This window comes from Triticum urartu, chromosome 7A (genome assembly GCF_056163025.1).
Source record: "Triticum urartu cultivar PI428250 chromosome 7A, HENAU_Tu73, whole genome shotgun sequence".
Lineage (NCBI taxonomy): Eukaryota > Viridiplantae > Streptophyta > Magnoliopsida > Poales > Poaceae > Triticum > Triticum urartu.
Genome location: NC_141879.1, coordinates 371,376,196 through 371,385,407, shown reverse-complemented (window position 1 = coordinate 371,385,407; position 9,212 = coordinate 371,376,196). Strand labels below are relative to the sequence as shown.

General features: G+C 47.3%; 1 protein-coding gene across 1 annotated transcript; it reads right to left on the bottom strand.

The window, feature by feature from the left end:
- Positions 1 to 294: 294 nt before the first annotated feature.
- Positions 295 to 1,979, bottom strand: LOC125524173 (sugar transport protein MST5). Its single transcript, XM_048689246.2, has 2 exons — positions 1,789 to 1,979; positions 295 to 1,697 (listed from the first exon to the last, which is right to left on the bottom strand). The coding sequence occupies exons 1-2, from the start codon at positions 1,919 to 1,921 to the stop codon at positions 295 to 297; spliced, it is 1,536 nt and encodes a 511-aa protein (XP_048545203.1). The 5' UTR covers positions 1,922 to 1,979.
- Positions 1,980 to 9,212: the final 7,233 nt, after the last annotated feature.

Below are 9,212 nucleotides of genomic sequence, written 5' to 3'. Positions count from 1 at the left end.
CTCTAAACTATAAACTCTATCGCTTACAATGTTGCTCAATTTGAAAGAAAAAGGGTTTCTCTATTTTCCTCAAAGGAAAAAGAAGACAATTTTCTCTACAACGGAAATCAGTAAAAAAAAGCCTATCTCTACATTTCAATTTGCAGACTTCCTAAAACATCTCTCTTGAGGGATGTCCTAAAACTTATGAATTAAAATACGATGGTAGTAAAACTGATCTGCCAAAATTCTTATGGTGACTACTTACATCTGAAGCACAACACACGCTCGCTAAATAAAAAGCTAGACGCTAGACTAGACGCCGTGTGTTCTGTGGTTGCTGCCGCCTTCCTGGACGACGTAGTTGCTCCAGAACCAGTGTCGGCTCCAGACGAGGTTCATCTCGTCGATGGGAACCCCCTTGGTCTCTGGCAGGAAGAGGGCGATGAAGGTCGTCATGATGACCATCCACGCCGCAAAGAAGTAGAAGAGGCCGAACTTGAGGTGACAGAGCATGGTGAGGAACGCCTGCCCAATGATGAAGGTGAGCGTCATGTTGACGCACACGGCAATGCTCTGCCCTGCCGACCTGATCTCCAGTGCGAACACCTCGCTGGGAACGAGCCAGCCCAGCGGCCCCCACGACCATGCGAACCCGGCAACGTAGAGGCAAATGAATAGCACCAGCAGCATGGCATAGGTGCGTGACATCTCCCCCTCGCCCGTGGTGCCAAACTGGAGAGCGATCAGAGTCCCCACCACTATCTGGGACACGAACATCTGTGTGCCACCTTGGAGGAACAGGGCACGGCGGCCCAGCCGATCCACGGAGACGATGGAGATGATGGTGGCGAACATGTTAACGAGCCCCGTGATGACGGCGGACATGAGCGAGGCGTCGCCGCCAAAGCCGATTGTGAGGAACAACACGGGCGCGTAGAACATGATGACATTGATGCCGGTGAGCTGCTGGAAGAAGGGGATGAGCACAGCAATTGTCAACTGGGGACGGTACTTGTGCTCCAGGATGTTCCGCCAAGGGTGCTCGATGGCCTTAGCCTCCTCGCTGGCGGCCACCATGTCGTCGTACTCATCGTGCACGTCTGAGGTTCCCCTGACCTTGACCAGCACCTTCTTGGCTTCCGCAGTGTAGCCGCGGGCGATGAGGGAGTTGGGAGTGTCCGGCAGGGCAAGTGCGCCGAGGGTAATGATGAGCGCCGGGACGCCAGCCAGGCCAAGGCCGATGCGCCAGCCCCAGCCACCCTCGATGCTAACAGTGGCGTAGTTGATGAGGTTGGCGGACAGGATGCCGATGGTGGTCATCAGCTGGAAGCCGATGTTGAGCATGCCCCGGAGGTTCGCCGGTGCCATCTCCGACAGGTAGAGAGGGACGGACTGGTTGGCAAAGCCTACGCCGATGCCGAGGAGGATGCGGCCGAGGATCAGCATCATCAAGTTAGTGGCGGCGCCATTGAGTGCTGAGCCCGCGAGGAAGGTGATGCCGCCACAGAACATGGACCACTTCCGGCCGAAGATGCGCGTCACTGACGCCGCTAGGAACGATGTTGCTAGCGCGGCCAGGTACAGTGAGGACGTGAACAACGTCAACAGCTGGCTGTCGAACTTGCAGTACTGGTTCTTTTCCTTGTTTGCCTTGGCCTGGGCGTACACCGACGGAAAGAACTCGCTCAAGAACGAGTCCATGGATGTTACACCACCTTCATGGGATGGAATCCACACAATTTTCACTCTCTCATTGCCATTTAGTTGTATTTCATTTCATTGTTTCAATGAAGTAATTGACGGTACCAGAGATGCCGATGTCATAGCCGAAGATTAGGCCGCCAGAGGAGGCGACGAGACAGGAGAAGAAGACGAAGGCCGTCATGTGGCCAGGGTACACCTTGCCCCCAGAGGAACTTATCACCACGCCCCCCGCCATATCTGCGAACACGCTAGACAACGGTGATGGATGGAAGAGACCAAACGAGGAGGAAGAAGAGGAGACGAGGTGCGTAGCCCGTTCTTAGAGGAGGGGATAGCTTCTTTATAGCACCTAGAGTGGCAAACCCTGTCCAGTGGATGCACTCATGGATGAGAATGCAAGCTACCTATTTATGATCTCTACTTTCTTGCAGTGAAACTTGGCGCTAAAATTAGTGCATCACTGTTCTTCAGTTTGCTTGGCACAAGTCTAAGCCTTTTTCTATCCATATTTAGTAAGTATGTAGGATTACTATTTATTTGAACGAAATATGTAAGAGAGAAGACTCGATAAAGGAGGGGGTGTCGACTCATGCTGGTGGGCTTAATGGATTTGTGAGTGAGATGACGAGGACATGAATAACTTGGATACGACCAAAAATATTGCATACATGTATATTTATGAGGTAATTTCTGATGCAAACTATGCAATAATTTATTTATGTCATCCAGGACAAAAATACTTCACAGACTTGTGTGCCATGTCTAATTGCAGGTGTATGCGACATTTGTACAATCCACATATGAAGATAAGGGAAAAATAGAAGTTTAGGTGTTGTTCAAAAATTCCTCTCACGTCACTTCTGGGCCAAGAGAAGATAGAGTCCAAGTCTCTCACGTTCTGATTTCAGATTCGGACTACACATACATACCTGACCCAGAACGCCAAGAACTCTTTCATACAGACTCTGAATTGGGTGATTCTTTTTTTCTTGGGAAGTGGATTTTGTGCTCTTTCCAACCCAATGCGTTGAGATGTCGACGAAACAATCTGACGCTGCAACAGAATGCAAGTCAAACTACAAGTCCAAAGGTGTTGCATCACCTCCACTTGAGCCCATGGGCCTTGTACGACCTAGGGTTAGTTTTAGGCTGCCTTGGGATGTCCTTCGACCTCCTTGGCCGCCACCCCTTGCTCCTATATAAGTAGATCCATCTAGTTGCTTTTTTCCTTCGGTTTTGTTTAGATTAAAAGTCCGCCGTAGCTGCAACTCCGTGTACTTCGTTTGTGTTCAACGACCAGACCAAGACGTCACAGAACCCCACCTTCATTAATAAAGCTTTCCACTTATATTCGCAATATCTAGATTGGAATTTCAGTTTCTTTCTTGTTCTTCGTTTGCTTGCAGGAAATAGACCTTCGTGGTCAGGTTAATCGTGCTCCAGCGTGGTCAATAACCTCTCGGAGTTGGTGTAGCAATTGCTAGGATGCGATGTCCTCGCACATTCATTGTCGGATCATCAAAGTCTACTCCACCAAAAATGATAGCCACCATCTCATCGAAAGACAGGGCACCTTTGCCTCTATCATTAGCATGGTTGATTGACTCTAATTACATGATTTATGGGCTAGCATGGCTTAAATGAGATTGTCGATTTTCATTAAATGGATTTATGCGGTAGCATGGCTTGATTGGCTCCAATGCTCCAAAAAAAAGACGGGGAAACTTAGTGGACTTATAGGCTAGCATATCTTAATTGGATCTAACGCTCCGATAAAAATGAGCAAAGACAGAGGAGGGGCATGTTTGTTTCATGGAATGGCTCGCACACGGCCACCCTATGACACATCTCGGTCATCTCTGGTGACCCGATGTTAACTCAAGCGTCTTGAGGAAGGGAGGTCCGTATGTCATGGTTGTTGAGCCCAAAATCACTGTTATGACCCTCAACTAAAGGATTAGCATGATTTGACCTCAAATGGAATTTTTATTCGGATCTGACCTTTTTTCATGACGCCAATGTACCCCACGTTTGCGTTGCATGGGAAATGATATGGTCTATGGCATCTGGCCCTAACTTCTCCACCAGGAGCCTTGGTGTCTTCGTCTGGGATAAAGCTACATGGGCTAAGGGGAAACTGATAGGGGCAAAAGTGTCCCGTCTATCGATGAAATGGTAACTATCATTTCGGTGGAGTAGACTTTGACTATGTGACCACGAATGTACAAAGATGTCATGCCTTAGCAATCGCTAAACCAACTCCAAGAGGTTATTGACCCCACCGGAGCATGGTCAAACTAACCATGAGGGTATATTTCCTTCATGCAAAGAAAGAACAAGCAAGGAGTTGATATTGCAATCCTGATATTACGAATATAAGAAGAAAGCTTTATTGATGAAAGTGGGGTTCTATGACGTGCGCGAGCCATTAGAATCACTACCAAGAAACGAAAGAACCTGGTAATTCAATTGGCGTGCGCGGGCTCTAGTAATTGGTCCAGTATGTACAGCAACAGGGGCTGTGGGTGTAACAATGGTATTGATGTCCTCATCATCCTCCCCTTCTTAAAATGAAGTCATCCTCGATGGAAGCTCATCTTCATCACCCAAATAAGGCTTCAAATCTGCAATGTTAAAAGTAGGACTAATGCCAAAATCTGCAGGCAGCTCAAGTTTATATGCATTATCATTTATTTTCTCTAACACCTTAAAAGGACCATCAACATTTGGCATTAGCTTTGATTTGCACAAATTATGTAATCTATCCTTACGCAAATGTAACAAAACAAGATCTCCAGGTGCAAACACAACATGTTTTCTACCCTTATCTACAACACGTTTATATTTAGCATTCATACGCACAATGTTTTCCGTAGTTAACTCATGCATTTCTAAAATCAATTCAGCACATTCTTTAGCATCAAAATTAACCTTCTTCGAAGATGGAAGAGGCAACAAATCAATAGGTGCATGAGGTAGGAAACCATACTGATGCGGAGCATCCTATGGACATCACCATATCAAGAGCCACTTCGTCAAGTGACACGTGTGACATCTACTTCATGCTTACAAAGGTGAATTGTCTCCTTTACACGTGTCCACTTGTACCCTTCGAGGATGGTATACTACTTGACCCCTCTCTCGTGTGCATGCATAGGTGTGAGCGGAGCTACACATTCTTCGAGGAGGAACCCAATCGGAAGAGTACAACTACACCATCCATGAGGAGAACGCACGAAAGAAGGAAGCTCGCCGAGTCCAAGGAGAAGGACGGGAAGACCGCAAGGAAGACGGAGGCGAGAAGATGGAAAAAGAAGCACGGTTCAGAGGACCCCGTGCGCACGGCCTATCCAGAGAGTTTCTGGATACCCTGATAGAGGCAAAGGTGTCCCGATGTTTCGATGAGATGGTGGCTATCGTTTTCTGTGGGAGTCGACCTTGACGATCCGACTACGAACGTGCGAGACGTCGCGCCTTAGCAATCGCTAAACCAACTTCCGAGGGGTTATTGACCACGCCGGAGCACGATCAACCTGACCACGAGGGCCTGTTTCCTGCGAGCAAACGAAGAACAAGCAAGAAACTGAGATTGCAATCTGGATTTTGCGAATATAAGATGAAAGCTTTATTGATCAAGGTGGGGTTCTGTGACGTCTTGGTCTGGTCGTTGGACACAAACGAAGTATGCGAAGTTGCAGCTATGGCGAACTTTTAATCTAAACAAAACCCAAAGTCTAAACGACGCCCTAAGGGCTGTATATATGGAGGAAGAGAGGGGAATTTCGTGGCCCTTGAGGGTGGGGTCCGAAACCAACCCTAACTCTTGTTTCCCCACACATACGGACTCTAAAAATAGCCTATACTTAAGTATTTCGAAATTACATGGGCCTGGCCCATTAATAAGGTGACGCAGCACCTAGAATAGCCTATGGACGAATATTATGAAGTGGCATCTTGTATATTTCGTCCAAGGCTTCATGCACTCCTTATGGCGGCTTCAAAGTCCTGAAATCATCACTTGTAACTCCGTTCTTGATCCCCTTGCGCATGCCATCAACTTCATGCGTGTTCTTGCTCCAATGTTCATCCTTCTCCAAGCTAGGCCCTTCATTTGAAAGCAAAACAAATGTATCCAATTTAGGCAGCATCATAATCTCATGAACATTAGAATCATTACCAAGAAATGAAAGTACCTGGTAATTTAATTGGCGTGCGCGAGCTCTAGTAATTGGTCCAGTATATGTAACAGTAGGGGCTGTGGGTGTAACAATGGTATTGATGTCCTCGTGCGCACGGGCCCCAAAAGACCCCGTGCACACGGGACCCCCGTGCCCACGGGGCTGACTTAGCCCGTGCGCACGGGCCTACCTGCGAGTTGGCCGGAAGATGCCCCTTTTGCCCCTCCACTCGTCCCTCACCTCTAGCCACCTATATATTTCGTCCCTAGGTCATTTGTTAGGGTTAGCAAAGGATATGACATGTTCTATGTGAGCTTTGCTCCTTGTACCACTCCTCCTCTTGAGAGAGAGAGAGAGAGAGACCTCTCCCTTGGAGATCAAGACCTCCTATGGAGAAGATCCCTAGTGGATAGATAAAGACCTCCTATGGAGAAGATCCCTAGTGGATAGATCCCCATCATAGGATCACCAAGACCTCATTCCTCATAGGATTGGGATGAACTAGTACTTTGTATCTTTCCTTTGTTGTCTTTGGATCATTGTATCTCTCTTTGTGTGATTGGATCTAGCATATGTGTGATTGGATCTAGTCAATTGAGTGTTTTCCCTCTTGTGTTCATCTTATTCTTGGGGATTCCCCCTCCAATTCGTGAAAGATCTCCACTTAGGGTTCCACCCTACACCATTTTCGTATCATGAGCCATGGTTTCTCACGAAATTGGAGCCCCCTTCTTTGTTTTCTAGCCTAGTTTTGTTGATTTTGTCCTAAATTCGAAAATTCCCCACCAAAAATAGCCCCAATTTTTTTGTGATTTGTTGGTTTTGATGATGTTTTGTTGGATTTGATCCATGGATTTGCTTGGTTTCAAGTGGATCTAGCTTTTCCCCATCTTTTCCCCACCATCCATCCCCAAAATCTCCCCACTTTTGCCCAAGAAATCTCCAATTTCCGCAACGAAATCGCGAAATTTCCGCGCACCCCGTGCCCACGGACCCCAGACCCCGTGCGCACGCCCCCCCGAAAACTCTCTGGACACCCCGTGCCCACGGACCTGTACCGTGCGCACGGGACCCCATGCCCACGGGCTCCTACCCCCGTGCGCACTACCCCCCCCCCCCCAGGACAGCTGCGAGTGCTTCACCGTTTTGCCCATAACTTCAACATCCGGAGTCCGATTCACGTTCTTTAGCTCGTTGAGTAGCTATTGACATCCCCCATCCACCTAGATAGGCTCCAACACCATTTGACTCCATCAAAGTTTTGACATTTTGCTTCTTTAACTAGGTCTTCCACCATATCATCCGCAAAACCCAACATAGCCTTCCGCAACCTAACCCATTTTGCTCCATTTAGCATTTGTGGTTGATTGAGTGGTGACTTGAGTCTCCTAAGGTGTTTCGGCTACTTAGGGACGGTTGCTTCTTCATCATCCATCTCCACCACTTCCACATTGCCATCTCCGCTACCACCATTTGACTTTTGCCCTTAAGATTTTGAGTTCGCGGTTTTTACCGTTTCCTAAGGTATTTTGGCTACTTAGGGACGAGTCTCCATCATCTTGGTATCTACATCAAGAACACCACCACTCACCATCTTCAAGGACGGTAACCTCGACGACACCATTGTACTTTCCCCTTGCAATTGCATTGATAACCCCTAGCCCCTTTTGCGTCACTTGCCTATCGAGACTAGCCATTTGAGTATTGCCGGCAACGTTACTTGTGCACATTAGTGATCTACACCTCCCATTGCATACATACCATATCATATTGGTATCATATCATTTCTTGTGTCACAAGATTGTTCCCGCATATACACAATTGCTATCTTGGTTTGTGCATTTCGCATAGTGGCCATATCAAAAAAATAATAAGCTTTTAAGCAAAAGAAGAGCAAAGAGCTTGTAAGCAATAGCCATAGCATCTTACCACATTGCATATAAGATTGTCATATCCGATCATCTTGGATCATCTTGAGAAGAACAACGGGAACATCATACACATAACATACTTGGGATAGAAAGCTCATACATTTTGCATCTTATAGGTTGTGCACAAGTGTCGCATCTGCCTATTGAGCAATCGTGCTAGTGTCTCTCTTGAGTTGTGCAACACGAGGCGTTTTTCGGGGATTCCACATTTTGTGCTCATTCCTTGGTTGCACGACCCCATTTATCTATCCGTGTGTGTGTTTCCGTGTGCCATATATTGCTATTGGTCTACTTGTTTCACTTGCAAATTTGTGAATCTTTTCCAACATTATTGACTCTTGCTAACATTTTGCATCAAATTTTTGTGCCACTATCCTCACCGAGCTCCACCATAAGCCTTATTTGTGTAGGTGTGAGAATTGACAAGATCCGGTACCAATTGTGCTATTTCCTTGATACATTAGTGTGATCTTTGATCCATCCTCAACATTGGATAAGGTACATTGGTCTAGTTCTTTCCTTTCTTCCACTCATATTTGCGCGAGTCTTGTGATGGATAGGCAAGGCATTTCATCTCCGGTCTTCGACAACAACGACGACGTGAACAACTACATCACCAAAGCGTCCATCTTCGATCTACAACGACAAATGCAAGGCACACAATCTACCTTGCGAGAGCGCCTCGACAACCTCGCCATCGACATACACCACTCCGAAGCATGGAAAAGGGACTACATCGACACCAAGTTGGTCGAGCTAAAGGATCAACTACGAGACTTGGTGGCCGACTACAAGTCTTCTTCGCCTTCATCATCCTCAAGGCGGTGGCGAGCAAGTCGATCATCTTCGGAGCGCAAACTAGATACAAGCGCAAGTCGTCCACGTCCACATCTCCATGGTGACCATGACCAACATCATCATGAAGGACAAGACACCTCCAAGCATCATGTGCTCAACGACGACGAACGACATCTACTACGAGCTCAAGCACGACAACGACATCATCAACATGAAGATGCTCAACACGCGCAAACGTACAAGTCCGAACAAGCCCTACTTCACGCTAAGTCCAAGATTCATGAGCATAAGAGAAGATCGCGAGACGATCACCACCAAGACAGAGCTACGGCTACAACAACCACTTCGGCATCTTCGCCAAGTGCTATCAAGGCATCTTTGCCTTTGGACGTACGGCATCTTCGCCTACTTCCCACAAGTACGCCTACATTGACTTCATCAAGTCCAAGGCGACCACCTACAAGTGAGGACGACACTTCCATCTTCGGAAGCCCCTCAAGGAAGATGGCCGAGCATGGGAATTTCCCTTCGGTCATGGAGACGAGCTATGAGGTGCCACATAATATGGACTTCCTACAACAAGACGGCAACAAGAAGGTCGAGCTAGGGCCATCCCCTT

Excerpts from the sequence above, each read along its gene's own strand:
- LOC125524173 (XM_048689246.2), bottom strand. The coding sequence starts at position 1,921 with ATGGCGGGGGGCGTGGTGATAAGTTCCTCTGGGGGCAAGGTGTACCCT. Across the intron at positions 1,698-1,788 it reads CTATGACATCGGCATCTCTG|GTGGTGTAACATCCATGGAC; the intron begins GTACCGTCAATT and ends CATCCCATGAAG.